Source organism: Geotrypetes seraphini, chromosome 6, assembly GCF_902459505.1.
Source record: "Geotrypetes seraphini chromosome 6, aGeoSer1.1, whole genome shotgun sequence".
Taxonomy (NCBI): Eukaryota; Metazoa; Chordata; class Amphibia; order Gymnophiona; family Dermophiidae; genus Geotrypetes; species Geotrypetes seraphini.
Genome location: NC_047089.1, coordinates 99,573,624 through 99,592,916, shown reverse-complemented (window position 1 = coordinate 99,592,916; position 19,293 = coordinate 99,573,624). Strand labels below are relative to the sequence as shown.

Below are 19,293 nucleotides of genomic sequence, written 5' to 3'. Positions count from 1 at the left end.
GCCAGGAGGGTCAGTGAGCTACATGCACTAGTTGCGGATCCACCTTTTACAGTCTTCCATCATGACAAGGTGGTTCTGCGTACACATCCAAAGTTTCTCCCTAAGGTTGTCTCTGAATTCCATCTCAACCAGTCCATTGTTCTGCCTGTCTTCTTTCCGAAACCTCACTCGCATTCTGGAGAACAGGCTCTGCATACTTTGGACTGTAAGCGGGCTCTGGCTTACTATTTAGACCGTACTAAGCCCCACAGATCATCTCCCCAACTCTTTCTGTCCTGTGATCCGAATAAATTGGGACATCCTGTTTCTAAACGTACGTTGTCTAATTGGCTGGCAGCGTGCATTTCATTCTGTTATGCTCAGACCGGACTGACACTGGAAGGTTCTGTCACGGCCCATAGGGTCCGAGCTATGGCAGCATCTGTAGCTTTCCTCCGTTCCACTCCTATTGAGGAAATCTGCAAAGCTGCCACTTGGTCCTCAGTTCATACTTTTACATCTCATTATTGTCTGGATGCATTCTCCAGACGAGATGGACACTTCGGCCAATCTGTTTTGCAAAATTTGTTTTCCTAATGGCCAACCTTCCCTCCATCCCTCTTTTTGTTAGCTTGGAGGTCACCCATCAGTCAAGAATATGCTGCCTGCTTGTCCTGGGATAAAGCACAGTTACTTACCGTAACAGGTGTTATCCAGGGACAGCAGGCAGATATTCTTGCGTCCCACCCACCTCCCTGGGTTGGCTTCTTAGCTGGCTTATCATAACTGGGGACCGCGCGCCTGTGTCGGGCGGGAAGGCACTCGCGCATGCGCGGTGCGGCCTCTAGAACTTTCCAAGTTCTTAGAGTGCAATCACTCTAAAAGTGTCCGTACCGGGGCTCCGTCGGTGCCGTCACCCATCAGTCAAGAATATCTGCCTGCTGTCCCTGGATAACACCTGTTACGGTAAGTAACTGTGCTTTATCAATACAAGGTACTACCCTTCAGCTTAGCCTCGCCTCCCAGGGTATTCACCAAATGCCTCATAGTGGTGGTTGCCTTTCTGAGATCTCACAGTCTCCAGGTTTTTCCTTATCTGGATGACTAGTTGATCAAAGCTCCTTCATCTCAGCTAGAGGTTCAAGCCACAACCCAGACCATCTCTTTTCTTCATCTTCAGGGTTTCAAGATCAATTACCCGAAGTCGCATCTCATTCCCACTCAACAACTACAATTCATTGGAGCGGTCCTGGACACCAATCTCATGAGAGCGTTTCTTCTATCCAACTGTCTTCAGACCCTTCTACGGCTCTGTCATCAAGTGCTCCTACAATGCACCATTTCTGCCAGAGAGATGATGGTTCTCTTGGGCCACATGGCCTCGACAGTTCATGTAACCCCCTTCGCACGTCTCCACCTGCGTACTCCTCAGTGGACCCTTGCCACTCAATGGTCCCAAGCGACAGATCCTTGTTCACGACACACATATGTGACATCGTCTCTTTGGCAGTCTCTGCAATGGTGGTTGAATTCATCCAGTCTTTCCAGAGGTCTTCTGTTCCATCTGCCTCCTCATCACATGATCATCACCAAGGATGCTTCCCCGTATGCCTGGGGAGTGCACATGGACCATCTCCAAACTCAGGGTCTTTGGACGGTCCAAGAACGTCAACATCACATCAATTTCCTGGAACTCCGGGCGATGTTTTATGCTCTCAAGGTGTTTCAGCATCCTCTCTGTCCCCAGGTTCTTTTTCTGTGCACAGACAACCAAGTCACCCTGTACTGCATCAACAAGCAAGGTGGGACGGGCTCTCTTCTGTTATGTCAGGAGGCTCAACGGATTTGGTCTTGGGCGTCAGCTCGCAGTCTGTTCCTGAAGGCTGTCTATATTCAAGGCAAACAGAATTCATTGGCAGACAACCTCAGCAGAATTCTTCAACCTCACGAATGGACCCTCAATCCTGTCACTCTTCAGTCCATCTTTGCTCAATGGGGCACTCCTCAGGTGGACCTCTTTGCGGCTCCTCACAACCATCAACTGCCCCAATTTTGTTCCAGACTCTACTCCCCTCATCGTCTGGCAGCAGATGTGTTTCTCCTCAATTGGACGGATCGGTTTCTTTATGCCTTTCCGCCTCTGCCTCTACATAAGAACATAAGAAGTTGCCTCCGCTGAGTCAGACCAGAGGTCCATCCTGCCCAGCGGTCTGCTCCCGCGGCGGCCCATCAGGTCTAATTGCCTGAACAGTGTCCATGACTAATTTTGTAACTGTCTCTAATCCTCTAATCCTATCCCTATTACCTACTTCTACTACTATCTGTACCCCTCAATCCCTTTGTCCTCCAGGTACCTGTCCAGACCCTCTTTGAAGCCCTGTAGTGTGCTTCTGCTTATCACATCCTCCGGTAGCGCGTTCCATGTATCCACCACCCTCTGAGTGAAAAAGAACTTCCTGGCGTTTGTTCTAAACCTTTCCCCTTTCAATTTCTCCGAGTGCCCCCTTGTGCTTGTGGTTCCCCGTAATTTGAAAAATCTGTCCCTGTCCACTCTTTCTATGCCCTTCATGATCTTGAAGGGTTTCTATCATGTCTCCTCTAAGTCTCCGCTTTTCCAGGGAGAAAAGCCCCAACTTCTTCAGTCTGTCGGTACATGAGGCGTCTTCCATACCCTTTATTAGCTTAGTTGCTCTTCTCTGGACTCTCTCAAGTACCGCCATGTCCTTCTTGAGGTACGGCGACCAGTACTGGACACAGTATTCCAGGTGCGGGCGCACCATTGCATGATACAGTGGCAGGATTACTTCCTTCGTCCTGGTCGTGATACCCTTCTTAATGATGCCCAACATTCTGTTCGCCTTCCTTGAGGCTGTGGCGCACTGCGCTGATGCCTTCAATGATGTGTCTACCATCACTCCCAGGTCTCTTTCAAGGTTACTCACCCCTAGCGGTGATCCCCCCATTTTGTAAGTGAACATCGGGTTCTTTTGCCCTACATGCATGACCTTGCATTTCCCTATGTTGAAGCTCATTTGCCACTTTTTGGCCCACTCTTCCAGCGTTGTCAGATCTTTTTGGAGATCTTCGCAGTCCTCCATGGGTTTGACCCTGCTGTATAGTTTAGTGTCATCCGCAAATTTAATAACCTCACATTTTGTTCCTGCCTCCAGGTCATTCCGGAATGTTGGTTGTGTCCTCTCTCGTGAAGACTGACGTGAAGAACTCGTTTAACCTGTCAGCTATCTCCTTTTCCTCTTTTACCACTCCCTTTCTGTCTCCATCATCCAAGGGTCCCACTTCCTCCTTTGCCGGTTGCTTCCCCTTGACGTACCTGAAGAATGATTTGAAGTTTGTTGCTTCCCCTGCCCGTCTCTCTTCATATTCTCTTTTTGCTTTCCTAACCACTCGGTGACATTCCTTTTGGTTGTCCTCTGATCGATCCTTTTTCCATTTTTTGAAAGATGCCTTCTTGTCATTTATCGCCTTTTTCACTGCATTTGTTATCCACACTGGGTTTTTAGTTCTATTCTTCTTGCACCCTTTCCTCAACTTGGGGACGCACAGGGTCTGTGCTTCGTGCACCGTGTCCTTAAGTAGGGTCCAGGCTTTTTCTACAGACTCCATCTTCCTTGCGGTGTTGTTGAGTTTCTTTCCCACCATTTTCCTCATGGCATCATAATTCCCTTTTTTGAAGTTGAGGACTCTATTCAAACTCAAGAGAGAGAAAGCCACCATGATTTTCATTGCTCCACGGTGGCCCAGGCAACATTGGTTCTCCCTTCTTCTTCAGCTCAGTTCCAGAGAGCCCATACTTCTACCAGTGTTTCCTACTCTACTTAGTCAGCATCAGCAATCCCTTCTACATCCCAACCTGTCATCTCTACACCTGACAGCTTGGTTTCTCTCGGGTTGAGTTCCGCTCAAATATCTCTCTCTCAGCCTGTTCGTCATATTCTGGATGCATCCAGGAAGCCGGCCATTCTCAAATGTTATCAACAGAAGTGGACTCAGTTCTCTTCCTGGTGTCTTCTTCATCATCATAATCCAACTTCACTGGCAGTAGAACAGGTGTTGGACTATTTGCTCTCTTTGTCTGACTCCGGTCTCAAGTCTACTTCTATCAGAGTCCACCTCAGTGCAATTACTGCTTTTCATGAGCCAGTCCACGGAAAACCTCTCACTGCTCATCCTTTGGTTTCCAGATTCATGCGGGGTCTTTTCAATGTGAAACCACCTCTTAAGCCTCCTCCTGTCATCTGGGATCTTAATGTTGTCCTTTCTTCTTTAATGAAGCCTCCATTTGAACCATTGGCCACAGCTCATCTCAAATTTCTCACTTGGAAAGTAGTCTTCCTTATTGCTCTCACCTCTGCCAGGAGGTCAGTTAGTTACATGCCCTAATGGCTGACCCACCTTTCACTGTTTTTCATCATGACAAGGTGGTTCTCCGTACTCATCCAAAGTTCTTGCCTAAAGTTGTCTCTGACTTTCACCTTAACCAGTCCATTGTTTTGCCTGTGTTCTTCTCTAAACCTCATTCTCATCCCGGAGAACAGGCTTTGCATACTTTGGACTGTAAGCGTGCTTTGGCTTACTACTTGGAGCGCACCAAAACTCACAGATCGTCTCTCCAGCTTTTTCTCTCTTTTGATCCTAATAGGCTGGGTCATCCTGTTTCTAAACGAACGCTTTCCAACTGGCTTGCTGCCTGCATTTCGTTCTGTTACGCTCAGACCGGACTGGCACTGGAAAGTTCTGTCACGGCCCATAAGGTTAGAGCTATGGCAGCGTCTGTAGCTTTCCTCAGATCTAATAATAATAAAATAATAATAATTTTATTTCTTATATACCGCCAAAGCCATAGTAGTTTGAGGCGGTTTACAACACCTATTGAGGAAATCTGCAAGGCTGCTACTTGGTCCTCAGTTCACACTTTCACTTCTCATTACTGTCTGGATGCATTCTCCAGACAGGATGGACATTTCGGCCAATCTGTTTTACAAAATTTATTTTCATAATGGCCAACCTTCCCTTCATCCCTCTTGTTAGCTTGGAGGTCACCCATCAGTTAAGAATATGCTGCCTGCTTGTCCTGGGATAAAGCACAGTTACTTACCGTAACAGATGTTATCCAGGGACAGCAGACAGATATTCTTCCCACCTCCCCGGGTTGGCTTCTTAGCTGGCTTATCTTAACTGGGGACTGCGCGCCTCTGTCGGGCGGGAAGGCACTCGCGCATGCGCGGTGCGGACTGTCTAGAACTTTCTAAGTTCTTAGAGTGCAATCACTCTAAAATTGTCCATACCGGGGCTCTGTCGGTGCCGTCACCCATCAGTTAAGAATATCTGCCTGCTGTCCCTGGATAACACCTGTTACAGTAAGTAACTGTGCTTTTTTGTGGATATCTTTTGTTTCATGAGTAAATCAAGGAAACATTTTGTTGTTTACCTGCAATTAAGTCACTTTCTTTTCCAGAGATAAATAAAAAAATAGATTTAACACTGATATGTAAACATTTTTTAAGAAAGAACTTAATATTTCATGGAGTGTCCTAATTTTTTCCACATGATTGTATATGTGTGTGTATATATATATATGACTATAAAAGTTTTGTATAGAAAAACATTTAAAAATATTCATTTTGTGTCATCTTCCTTAATCATTTTTAAATTAAGAACTGAGCGGGAGGTGGATTCCCCCATTTACATAGCCTGCATGGGTGGAGAGGAATCTAATGCAATAGCCTCTGTGTTCTTTGAATTTGTAGCTGCCATTTAAAAGTAGCAAGAGCTGAGATATCTGTTTTCTAGCCACTCTGCCCATGAGCTAATCTCTCAGGCAGTGGAGAAGTAATCAGATAAGAAAAGAGGTTTTGGAGGCACCTAGTGTAGGATGCAATGAGAATGGAAGCATAGGAAAGGTGCTTAGCTGCTTAGCCCTGAAAAACTCTCATCACTAATTAGCAGATGATTGAATTTTTTTGTCCTTTGAATAAAAAATACAAGTCCATGTACAAATAATATTTTATAAAAAAGTAACCACCCTTTGCCTTTAATTCTTGAAAAGCAGACAATTATTTTATTGAAATCAAATTATTTTATACAGAAAAACCATCTAACAATAACAGTGTGAGGATAGTTGTGGATTCAGAATCACGGCAAAGATCAATTGGATCTGGGGAAACTGGAGCACCTCCAAAGAAGGCTTGGTTTGACAAGTAAGTGGATAAATGTACACATTTTGGGGATTTATTTTCTGAATTTGATATCAATCAAACAATTCTTTAGATATAATTCTGGCTGTCTTCTACTTGAATGGTCTGTTGATACCTGAACATCTTCACAATAAATGGTGCAGTTCAATAAAATAATCCAATAATACATAGTAGGAATGTGGTGGTATGGATGTTTAATGTGACTTTTTAATAAACTGATTATAGAATCAAGATCATCGATTCCACATCAGCGATTCCTTTGTGCTTGGATTTTCCTGTGGCATTTTTTGGGTAAATTTTCTTGGTTTGCTTTGTTGATACCTGCTATAAGATAGGAGAGGTAGATATTGAACACATGTAAATATCATGCTTATGATATATCTTTTTAAAAAAGTGGAAAATTATGTTTAACTGGTATTGCAGTAGACATTCATTTGTAGTGACAATACTTTTAAATATATTTCCCCTTCTTGTACAATTCCATTTTATTCTGGGACCAGTGAGTTATTTCTGTCTAGAGAATGACACGGTGGCAGTTAACCCGCAGGTAACCCGCAGGAATGGAGTTTAAAAAAGACTGGTTTCCATGGGTACGGGGACAAAGCCATTCACTGCCCTGTAGAGTGGTGAATGGCCTTGTCCCCGCAGTAAAGTATCTGCTGCTAGTTGCCTCCCAACCCCTCCTGGTCTGTAGCCCACCTCACGATTGTGCGTCCATCATCCTCATTTTGCGATTGCCGATGCAGCAGCAGCTCCCTCCCTATCATAGTTCTAACAGCACCCCACTCTCGCACCCTCTCTCCCTCCTGATGGCAGGCGGCATAACACCCCATGGAAAATCCAACAAACCTGCGACTCTCCTGAGTCAGCCCCTGCGCACCTCCCAGGGTTGGCTTACCAGCCTGTTAGAAGCTTCCTGCATGTAAGGCTGCTTCAAATAGAACCTTCTTGCCGCTGAGTCCCTCCTTCTGATGTAACTTCTGGCCGGAGCAACCATTTCTGCAGGAAGCTTCTAATAGGCTGGTAGGCCTGCCCCAGGAGACGCAAAGCAGCCGATCTAGGAGAGTTGCAGGTTTGTTGTTTTGTTTGTTTTGCCGCAGGCCATCAAGAGCGAGGGTGGGGGGGGTTGTTGAACCTGCGATAAGGAGGGAAGGGGCTGTGGACTTGCGAGGGGGCTGCTGCTGCACCCTTGAAGAGGGGAGGGAGTTGTTTGGGCTACTTGACTAGCTGGAGCTGAAGGGAAGGGAGCAGTTGCTGGATCTGGTCTGGGGATTAGGAGGAAGAGAAAACAGGTGCTGGGCCCCTGTGGTCGTTGGAGTGGAGCTGAAGGGAAGGTAAAGGTGCCAGACCCACACCTAGGTTCTGAAGGGAGAGTATAGAAATGTTGTACCCATGAGAAGAGTTCTAGAGAGAAGGGAGAGAGGTGCAGGCCCTGTAGGGAGAAAGAGAGATAAGGAAAGGGAAAGAGAAAAGTTGAACCAAGGGGATGAAGGAAGAGTGAGTGAAATATTGAACATAGTGGAGGGTGGGAGGAAAGAAAGAGTGTGAGAGACACATTGGTGTAAGAGAGGGGATAAGCTAGACACATTGGTGTAAGAGAGGGGATAAGCTGGACACATAGATATATACAACAAAGAGGAGAGATAGTAGGCATAGAAGGGAGCATAGGAACAAGAACAAAAAGGGGAATGCTGCATCTGCATGGGGTTGTTTATCCTAGGACAAGCAGGCAGCATATTCTCACATATGGGTGACATCATCCACAGAGCCAGAATCGGACCTTTTGACAAGTGAACTGTCACTTTAAGTTTTTAGAAACTTCGTGATTGCCTGCACTGCACATGCGCGACTGCCTTCCTGTCCTCTGAGGTTCGTGGTACCTCAGTTCTTCGTTTTCCATGGAGTGAAGATGTACTGTTTGGCTGCACTCTGTTCAGCCTAAGTGTGCTTTCCAGCTTTCACGTAATAGTCTTTTTTTAAAATTCTTTATTATTTATCAATTTTAAACATACAGTATCAAGAATTAGTCATGTACAGAAAAGAAAGTATTAGCTTAAAACAAATAATACAATCTATATCTAGAAAGAAAACACATAAGCTAATGCATCTCAAGTCCACATAATAATTGAGATCCTTGATTACTAGAATGAAACCCCCCCCCAAAACTTGCAAAAATCTTAGGAAAACTAAGTTCCAACATCTGAGCCTGAAATTAATTTCTAAGAGTTCTTTATTTTTTCAGAAACAATGAGGGAAGGGAGAATAATTTTCTTTTCTTTTATCTTGTCAAATTCAGCGACAATTGAGTTCAGTCTTGCTGAAGTAGTTTTTCCTTCTATGTTGAAATTGTTGATGGGTTTTAAAAAGTGTGGCATGTGTCAGCTGTCTATTTCTGTTGCAGACCCTCATAATTGGTATCTGCAATGGTTATGCCCTGAACACAAAACTGAGACTTGTTATCGCTGCTCAACTTTAAAGTCTCGCTCTCTTAAAGTCCATCATGCTCAGCAGGAGCATTTGTTTGGCACTCCCATGGATATCGCCAAATCTTCAGCTTCGACATCGACATAACAAGAGATTCCAGCATTGGGGAAGCCATCTAAGAAGACACTCGCTTCCAACAAGTTTCACAGGTCTCTACAGCATCGAATCCCTTGATGCAGATCAAACAACGATGCCACCGCTCTCTAGCTTCGCAGGTTGTCTCTCCTACATGGTGTGTATCCTCATCGAGGTCACCAACTCCGAGACTACCTGCTGCACCGGTGGTACCAGCTGTTGGGCCATCAGTATCGGTGCCTTATTTTAGGGAGAAACTTGAAGAGTTCTTCCAGAGAGAGCTTGGTAATATATTTAAACTGCACTGCATGCCGGTGCTAGCATCAACTCCCTTGGTTCTGGCCCTGTTTGAGCATAGCATTACAAAGCCTCAAGGTACTGCTGTCAGCTATCCATTAGAGCATTGAACTCCTCAGGGATCTCCTGTGAGACACCATTGTTCCCCTTTTCGACGACATTCACCTTCTAGACATCGATTTTCACACCAATGTTCTTGCTTGTCTCACTGACGCTCCTCATTGAAACATCGACACTCTTCTTCAGGGTGTTCGACTTCAAGATATCATTGCTGCTCAATGTATCGATCTCACACTTCGAAGTAAGAGAGTCATCGGTCCTCTTCTTCACCCTCATCAGATCGGTACCGAAGAAGTCAAAAATCTCGTAGACAACATTCTCCTCGATGCAGTGTTTCCAAGCTTTCTACATGATTCAGATTTATGTTCTGACTCAGACTGTTCACCTACTTTATCTACACCTGAGTCTTATGGCATTCCTTTGGAACAGTCACCACAAAAAATGCCTCCTGGAAGAAAATCTCCTGCAGAAAAACTTTCTTTTACTTGATACATTAGGCAGCTAGGCAAAGACCTAACTGTTAAATTGGAAGCTGATATTGGTCACAGTGTGGAAGTACTTGGAGGCCTTGGATTATGATGAACCTCCCAAAGAACGTACTGTTACATAGCATTCTTAAAGAGAGACTTCAAAAATTGGGAAACGCCTTTAACTATCACAGTAGCTCTGAGAGAAGTTTATTCCCTGTAGAATGGGCAGGGTTTGATTGTCCAGGGTTTGATAAACAACAGCTTCAACATTAATCTTTAGTGGTGGAATCAACCCTTAAGAAATCTTCCAATGCAAAGGATTATACTTCGGCACCTCCAGGGCATGAAAGCTGTACTATGGACAAATTTGACAGCACCTTTAGCAGAATTCCATGCTATCGAACAGAATTCTTAATTACAGTTTCTATATTTCCTGTTATTTAAAAACAGTGTTCTTCAACCTTTTGACATCTATGGACCGGCAGAAATAAAATAATTATTTTGTGGACCGGCACAGGTCCACGGACCGGCAGTTGAAGGACACTGGGCTAAGTCGTGAGCCAGACCCCGCCCATCTCCACCCCCAGACCCCTCCTCCATAATAGTACTAATTGTAACACCATTGCATCCCATGCCTCATCTGGAAACCTTCCCTCTAACGTTACAATGTCAGAGAGAAGGCTTACGTTTCAGGCGCAATACACGGTTAGGAGCCTCTGCCCACGGCTTTGTGCACTGCAGCACTGAGGAAGAGGGAGCCGGCCCGAAGACATCGCCACATTGATCGCACTGTGGACCGGTGGCTGAAGAGCACTGTCTGGGGCCCGAAGCACGTGCCAGCCCTGTGGATAGGCAGGAAATTTCTGCGGACCAGCACCAGTCCATGGACCAGCGGTTGAAGAACACTGATTTAAAACAACTGGTAAAACAATTGCCTAGCTTTGACCAGTATATTCCTTCACAGCACTTTGCGCAATATCAATAGATTATGGGTATTCTTTCAGTCTAAACAATATATAGCAAGGTCAGCCTATGATTCTTTTGAGATGTCATCTAGGGCATTGGCTATGTCAGTAGCTATGAGAAATTTGGCTTGGCTAAGAGTTTCTAATATGGATATTGATCTTCAGGACAGATTAGCCAATATTCCATTCTTAGGGGATTTGCTTTTTAGCGAGTCCATCGAGGCAGCCACACAAATATTAACTCTGCATGAAACGAGTTAGAATGCTTTGGTCAGAACTAAGACTAAGTCTTCGATTTCAAGACAGGTGGCCAAGCTTCTTATTCATATCAATGGCAATATACTACTAAGCCTTCTGTTTACCGCTGCCACAAAAGAAGCAGAAGCAACAGCTGTCTCTGAAAGCTCAGGCGGCAGCTTCTAAAAGCCTACTCAGTCTTTTTGACATGCTTCTCGAGAGTATAGCTGCTGTTCCCCTATCTCAACCTCTTCCTCATCCAATCATAGATCATCTACAAATCTACTATCAACGTTGGACTCTAATAACAACTGACCTGTGGGTTCTCAAAGTCATCAAAGAGGGATACTCTCTTCATTTTGTCACCTTACCTGCAAATCATCCTCCAATAGAGTCCTCTTTCAACCCGCTGCAGACATCGCTTCTTCTTCTGGAAATAGAGTCTGTGCTTCAGACGGGAGGTCTACATACAATTCTCAACCTCCAAGTCCTCAACAAGTTCCTAATCGGAGAAAAGTTTTGAATGCTATCTCTAGGAACTCTATACCCATTATTAGTTCAAAATGATTGGCTGTGCTCTCTAGATCTAAAAGAGGCTTATACCCAAATTCGAATTCATCTTTTCCACAGAAAGTTTCTGCAATTTCAAATTGCCCATCAACACTTTCAATACAAAGTTCTGCCCTTTGGCTTGGCCTCCTCTCCAATAGTGTTCACCAAATGCCTTGTAGTATTGGCAGGAGCTTTAGGAGATCAGGGGTTTCAAGTTTCCCCTATCTTGACGACTGGCTCATAAGACATCTCTCCTCAGGGAGTACGCTCAGCAACACAGTCTCAATCCTATCCCTTCAGCACTAAGGGTTCGAAGTAAACTTTCCAAAGTCCCAACTTCAACTCTCTCAAACTCTACAGATTATTGGAGCCCTGTTCGATACCATTCAACTCAGGGCGTTCTACCTCAACAAAGGCAGGACTATGTGATTCAACTTTGCAATCAAGTATACCATCTTCCGTCTATCTCAGCCAAATAAATGATGAGACTATTATGTTATATGACATCTACAGTCCGTTACCCCCTTTGCGAGACTTCATCTCAGAGCAGCTGAGTGGTCCCTGGCGTCTCAATGGTCTCAAACTTTATTTCATTTTTACAGAAAATTATTGTCACATTGCTGCGTCAGTTTCTTTAGTGGTGGATGAATTTGTCAAATCTTTCCAAAGGGCTGCTGTTTCAAACACCTCCACATCAGAAGATCCTTACCACATACTCGTATATGTATGCTTGGGGAACTCACCTGGACGGTCTCCGGACGCAAAGTCACTGGTCTAAGCAAGAATAGAAGGTCCACATAAACCTCTTGGAATTCAGATCAATTTGCAATGCTCTGAAGACTTTCCAGTACAATATATCCAATTATTTATTTATTTAAAAATTGATATACCGCATATTAGCTATGTAGTTTACAAGTTAAATTCACATCATCTTGTGGACCCTATAATCACTACAAATGTGGTACAAGCAAACAAACAGGATCACAAAATTCCAGTAAAACATAAGCAGACATTATAAGGTCAAGTTTCAGCAATAGAAAACAGTAAAACAATAATGGGCAAATTCATCTCAAAATATTCTTGAGAAATAAATCTTAAGAGTTCAGAAACACAGTAAAGCACATAAAGAGGGATTACCATAGAAAGTATTAACATAGGAAGACATTAGCGAACAATTGTGTTTTCAACATTTTCTTAATTAATCCTCCTAGCAAAAAATTGCAAAATACTGGGCAGGGCATTCCAAAGTTTGACACCTGTCAGAGAGACATCATTGTTGATCTAATCCTTATATGCATAATTGACATCTTACCCTCCAGACTCAATTTCATACTATTTTCTGATCTTAGATATCTTCTGGGTTAGTAAATTTCAAAAAACTCTTATTATACCTTCGGGAAAGCATGATACAAGGTCTGATGAATGATTGAAATAATCTTAAAGTGCACTCTTTGCTGTATAGGCAACCAATGTAATTGTTTAAACACTGGAGTTATATGTGACATCCTTGAAACCCCTGTGATTAATCTTGTGACAGAGTTAATTAATATTTGGAATGCCTTCATCTTCCCTTTAGCAACTCCCAAGTAAAGTGAATTACAATAATCCACTCTACTCAGGATTAATGCTTGCACCACACTACGGAAATCAAAAGCTGGCAGTATGTCCTCCTGGTCCACATGGACAATCAAATTGCAATGTATTATATAAACTATTTTTCGTGACTGCTCTGTTACGTCCCACTGGTCCCGAAATAAAGTGAGATTGTGCAAAAACGAAAGATTAGGTTCTTAACCTTTGCTAATCTTCTTTCTTGTGAAATCCACACTTCATTCCGGGAACCCACCCTATACCTTGGTGATTCACCAATAATCTGCGTTTGCAAGTACTGGTAAGCTGGATTTCTGTTTTCCGACTAGCCTTTATAAGAGTGCCATCAGAATGGGTTTAGCACTTAGTTTGGGTGGCTCCCTGGTTCAGGCATCCCCTTCTGACAGTGTGGGCTGTCTCTCCCTATAGCACTCTTTTGCCGTTCAGGTTTCCAATGTTTCATAACCTTTTCTCTTGTTTTTCATTTGTTGATAAGAGCAGAATTGATTTACTTGCCGGGGAGTTTCCCCGTTCCCTTCTCTCTTGTTATCCTCTACAGAAGTTCCTGGCTGCTTTAAGACTGACTGAGGAACTTGCACTGTGTTAAGGTATGAGGTGGAGAGGTTTAAGTCTCTAAAGTTTTAGGCTTCCTACAAAGTCCTGGTTCAGTAGGAAGTGAAATTAGTGACAAGGACAGCCAAGATTGATTGTATAAAGAATATAATGTGCATAAATAGGCTTAATATTACAGAAAAGCAATGTTTAGAGAGATATCAAGCGTATACTGGGTTACAAATGTTCAGAAAGAAATAGAAATAAGCTTTTCAAATAGACTGCTGGTGTGTGTGTGTGAAAGGGTAAGGACAGTTTATCTGCATTAATGTGTGTCTGGGTAAATGAGAGGCTGTATCTGTGATTAGACAAGGATATGAGCCAGAGCCCAGAGGAAAGAGAGAAGGGAGGTGGTCCAGGTTCCAGAGAGAGAGTGAAAGGATTTCACCTCATATTTATAAGTTTGAGACTTGTTTTAAAAATAGAATCTATTGGTGTTAAGTACCTCTATCTTTTGTAAACTGTTTGAAATAATGGTAAATATGGTGTGTGGGGCAGAGCGACTGGAGACCGGAGTTGCTGTTAATTTCCAATATCAGTCTGGCAATAGTTTCTGATTAGCTATAACTATCTGTGCCAGACCATGCAGCTGGGGCTAGTGTCCATCTTAAATAGCACTCACATTAAAGATGGCACTATTTAAATCTGTTTCATTTATGGTTGGGAATCATATAACTCAACTCTCCAATACTTTACCCAACCTCCAAAATATCCAGCGTTCCCCTCCATAGAATTACAAATTGTTAAACATACTCTCATATATTTCAAATGTAACAAAATGTGGCCTCAGGTACACCTCCTCCACCCTTAGTAGTGTTCAATATCGGTGGGAATACCAGTGTTTTCATTCCTCATTGGCTCACATTCTTTTTTTTCAATTATTTAAGTAAACTTTTTTTTAAATTCTTTATTCATTTTTTAATCTTACAAGTGTACAAATAATAAAACATTTAAAATTAAATACATCACTTGAATTTATTTCTAGTATAACATCAAATAAGTAAATTTATTCCCTTCCCACCCACCCTTTCCTTTAGCATTCAATCAAAAATATACAAATATAAATATTCTTTACTATTGATTAAACCTATAGTAAAACTTTAATTCACCCTCCTCCCTCCATTTGCAAATATACTTTCAATAGAAAATGGTGTCTACTCATTACAGTAAGTCATCAATGGCCCCCAGATCTTTTTAAATTTATTATAATACCCTTTTTGAATAGCAATTATGCTTTCCATTTTATAAATGTGACATAACGAATTCCACCAGAAGGTATAATTTAATCTACTGCAGTTTTTCCAATTACTTGTGATATTTTGAATGGCAACCCCTGTCATAAACAACGCGAGTAGCTGGCGTTGAGCACTCACGAAGGCTCTGTGCTGTTAGTTTTTACCTGATGGTTAAACGAAAGTCTAAGCTCCGGGTTTTCCCGGAGGAATCTTCGGTGGCAGCTGCGGGCCCGATGGATGCTTTCCTCCAGCGTGGGGCTGGAATGAGTCAACCGGAGTTTTCTTCGGCAGGGAGAGACGCGCAGGCTGAGGCGTCAGATCTCTCCTCGAAGCAACATCGTTGTCTCCGGAGGAGCGGAGTCCTCCGAGTCGCCCGGGGGCATTAGACCAGCAGATGGAGGTTGGAGCGCCCCAGGGTGTTCCCTCACAAGCGCAACCGAGATCGGGGAACGTCTTGGTGGGCGGAGAAGGGAAGCCAAATGGATCATCTGAGCACTTGGAGAAATTGGAACTGCAAATTCCTCAGGATTTCTTGAAATTGAATGTATCTCCAGCTGAGGCTTCAGGTAACTTATTTGCAACAGAGGGTCAGGGGTCTGAACTAATTCCTATGCAGAGGCCCAAAGTTTTCACTATGGAAACATTATGGGAAGCAATATCTACTTTACAACTCTCTTTAGGATCTCAAATGCAACAATTTACCACAAGATATACAACTGTTGTTTCTGAAAATATGGAACTGAAAAATAGACTAGTGTGGAAACAAAAGTGGATGGACATGAGACCAGAATAAAATCTGTGGAGTCCCAGGCCTCGGTGTGGGTCAGGGATAGTGGAAATCTTAATTTTAAAGTTGAAATGCTGGAAAACATGACCAGAAGATATAATCTTCGGATTATAAATTTTCCAAAACTTTCAACTATTTCTCCACAAGATATGTTTAAGAAATAAGAACATAAGCAGTGCCTCTGCCGGGTCAGACCACAGGTCCATCCTGCCCAGCAGTCCGCTCCCGCGGTGGCCCAAAAACAGGTCAAGACTTGTCTGAATCATCAGAAGGGGCTCCCTTGCCACCTTGGTTTCTCATTTAAGTCCTGCCTTCCTATCGAAGTCCTAGCCCTCCGGTCTTGCACATGCATGACCAGGTTGGTTTATACTCATTACCTGGTTAACTTCCTATACTTGTGTTACATCCCAGCTCCTCCCTCAGTATCCCACGATCCCTTTATCCCTCAGGAATCCATCCAATCCCTGTTTGAATCCTTGTACCGTACTCTGCCTGATCACTTCCTCCAGTAGCGCATTCCAAGTGTCCACGACCCTTTGGGTGAAAAAAAACTTCCTTGCATTTGTTTTGAACCTATCTCCCTTCAGTTTCTCCGAATGCCCCCTCGTACTTGTTGTCCCCTTCAGTCTGAAAAATCTGTCCCTATCCACCCTCTCTATGCCCCTCATGATCTTGAAGGTCTCTATCATATCTCCCCTGAGCCTCCTTTTCTCCAGAGAGAAGAGCCTGAAAGAGATTTTGAAAGTGCCCGAAACTTCATATCCACCTCTCACTAAAATATATTATTTGCCAACTAGGACTCTTGGTCAGGAACCAGGTCAGCCGAATTTGTCTGCTGATAGTTTGGACCTAACAAATTTCCTCGAGAGGTCGGATAATGAGCCACCGGCAACTGCGACGCTGCTAGTACAGTTTGCTATAGACTCTGACAGAGAATGGATGCTTAAGATGTTTTTTAAGTTTAAGGACATACCATTTATGACAAAAACTGTGAGAATGTATCCTGATGTGTCAAGGTTGACCCAAAAGAGAAGAAAACAGTTTCTCATTTTGAGACCGACGGTCATACAGTTGGGTGCTACGTTCGTACTCAGATACCCCTGTAAATGTGTGATGGTCTATCAGGGGAATAGACATGTTTATTTTGAACCTCAGCAGTTAATAAAATTTATTTCTGCAAAAGAGCAAATTTAATATTCCTGAGAGAATTGTAGTTACAACCCGCTTAGTTTAATTAGGTTCCTTGCCTCTACTCAATACCATCTGTATTTTCTTAGTAATGTTTGATTGAAAATTCAGCAAAAGTAGCTTTCTCCCCCTTTATTGAGGTCTAATTTTTCCAATCCAGTATACTTAGAATTTTAAGGGAAAATTTTTCCTATTGTACTATACTATTGTTTTGTTTATCTTTTTTTTCCCATTTAATTTTCCCTTTTGATTATTATGTTAACAATGGTTGAGACTGGTATTGGAATATTTCTTTGAATTGACTGTTTATTATGTCAAACTATAAAATTAAATAAAGAATCAAAAAAAAAAAAAAAAAAGTTTATTGTTGTTTGATGAAATCTGACTTTTTCTTCTCATTGATGTACCGAATAGAATCGTATCATATGATAATGCTACATGATTCTCTAATAAACAATTAATTTGGGACCAAATTGATTTCCAAAAGGCCATGATAAAGGGACAATAGAATAATAAATGATCTAGAGTCCCTGCTTCAAGTTTACAATGCAGCATCTATTAGTTTTAGAGCTGTCTAACTTTTGTAATCGAACTGGGGTCCAAAATGCTCTATGCAACACAAAGAACCAAGTTTGTCTCATAGATGCAGACACTGTACACCTCATCCTCCAAGACCAAATTCGTGGCCATTGAGATGCAGAAATTTGATGCTTAATCTCAATGCTCCAAATATCTTTGAGGCCAGTCTTTGGTTTTTTATTTATAAATCCTGTTATCAATTTATACCACTGTGCGGCTTCGTGTCCCAAGAATAATAATAATAACTTTATTCTTCTATACCGCCACAATCTTGCAACTTTTAGGCTGTTTACAATCAAGAGAGCTGGACATTCAGCGAGTTACAATCTGCAGATAGAGGAAATACAGAGTGCAGAAACATTTAGGAAGCAAAATTATAGATATACAATTTGCTGAGCGAGAGTATAAGGTATACAGATTGGAAGAAATTTCCAAGTGGGCCTGTTAGGAGAAAGCCATGCAATTCAAAAAGTACAGCGAAAATTACGATAATAACAATTTATATATGTCGCAGAACCAAGAGTTCTATGTGCAATTCTGAAAGTACAGCGAAAATTACGATATGATAATAACAATTTGTATATATCACAGAACCAAGAGTTCTATGCGGACTTAAGAGGGGAGAGAGGGAAAGGGTAAGAGGTCGGGAGGACCGTTATTGAGGAGAGAGGGAAGAGCAGGTCAGTTGTTTAGGTATTTCAGGAACAGGTGTGTTTTTAGGCGCTTCCTAAATTCCTCGTAGGTAGTGGGCTAAAGCAGTTGATCTAGGTCTTTACCCCATAAGGCTGCTTGGTGTGAGAGAAGGTAATCATGGTGTTTTTTCAGTTTGCAACCTTTAATTGGAGGGGAAAAGAAGTTTGAATGTGTGCTTCTCTTATGTTTGTTGGTGGAAAAGGAGAAAAGGTCAATTATGTATTTGGGGGCTAGTCCATATAGTACTTTGAAGCAGAGGCAGGCAAATTTAAACTTTACACGTGCTTCCGTCGGCAGCCAGTGCAATTGTCGGTAATAAGGTGTCACGTGATCGAATTTCTTCAGCCCGAAGATAAGTCTAACTGCAGCATTTTGCATCATTTGAAGACGTTGTATATTCTTTTGGGAGATTGCTAAATAGGCTATGTTGCAGTAGTCAAGTTGACTTAGGACGAGGGATTGCACTAGGATTCTGAATGCTGACGTATTGAAATAAGATTTAATGGATCTGAGTTTTCAGAGAGTGAAAAAACCCTTCCTGATTACGGAGTCCACCTGGTCTTTCATGGTTAGGCATTGATCCAGGGTTACCCCCTAGTATCTTTAAGGTGGGCTGAATAGGGTAATTGAGTTCGTTGATGCATAGTGAGGTTTTGTTGTCAAGAAGTCCGCCTGAAAGCACAAGAATTCCAGACTATATTGATTAAGATTCTTCCATTCAGGGAACCCCCTCCTGAATAGCCTGCTTCAGTTGCAACCATTTAAAACTTTGTGTTTTATTAAGACCATATTTTTGCTGCAACTGTGAAAAATCAAGCAGTTTATCATTTAAAATAACATCGTTTAAAACCCGTATGCCTGCAATAATCCAATGCTTCCAGACGACTTTAAATCTGCCAATTTGAATCTTGGAGTTAAGCCATATAGATTGATTTGTTGATTTTAGTATTGGGTTAGGTGTTAAATTACTGACATATCTGAATGTTTTCCACATGTCCATTAATATTCTATTATCTTTATATAATCTAGGCATCTTAATACTGAGAACATGACATAAATGTAAAGGGAACATGAGTCACCAATCTGGGGCATTTTCCATGAGCTCTGGGAGGACCCAATACATACCCTGGCGTAGAAAATAGGCTTGATGATACCTATAAAAATTTGGGAAATCTACCCCACCCTCCCTAATTGATTTTTGTAGATACTAAAGCAATTCTAGGCCTTTTACCCAGCCAAATACATTTTGTAAGAATACCATTTAACTTTTTATAA

At 42.5% G+C, this 19,293-nt stretch overlaps 1 protein-coding gene across 7 annotated transcripts in view; it reads left to right on the top strand.

The window, feature by feature from the left end:
* RBM26 (RNA binding motif protein 26) overlaps positions 1-19,293 on the top strand; it is a 946,655-nt gene that overhangs the window by 370,713 nt on the left and 556,649 nt on the right. For all 7 annotated transcript variants that reach the window (XM_033948169.1, XM_033948166.1, XM_033948165.1 and 4 more), the window contains exon 10: positions 6,086-6,197. In XM_033948169.1, the coding sequence (XP_033804060.1) occupies positions 6,086-6,197 (112 nt within the window). The remainder of the gene's footprint in view (positions 1-6,085; positions 6,198-19,293) is intronic.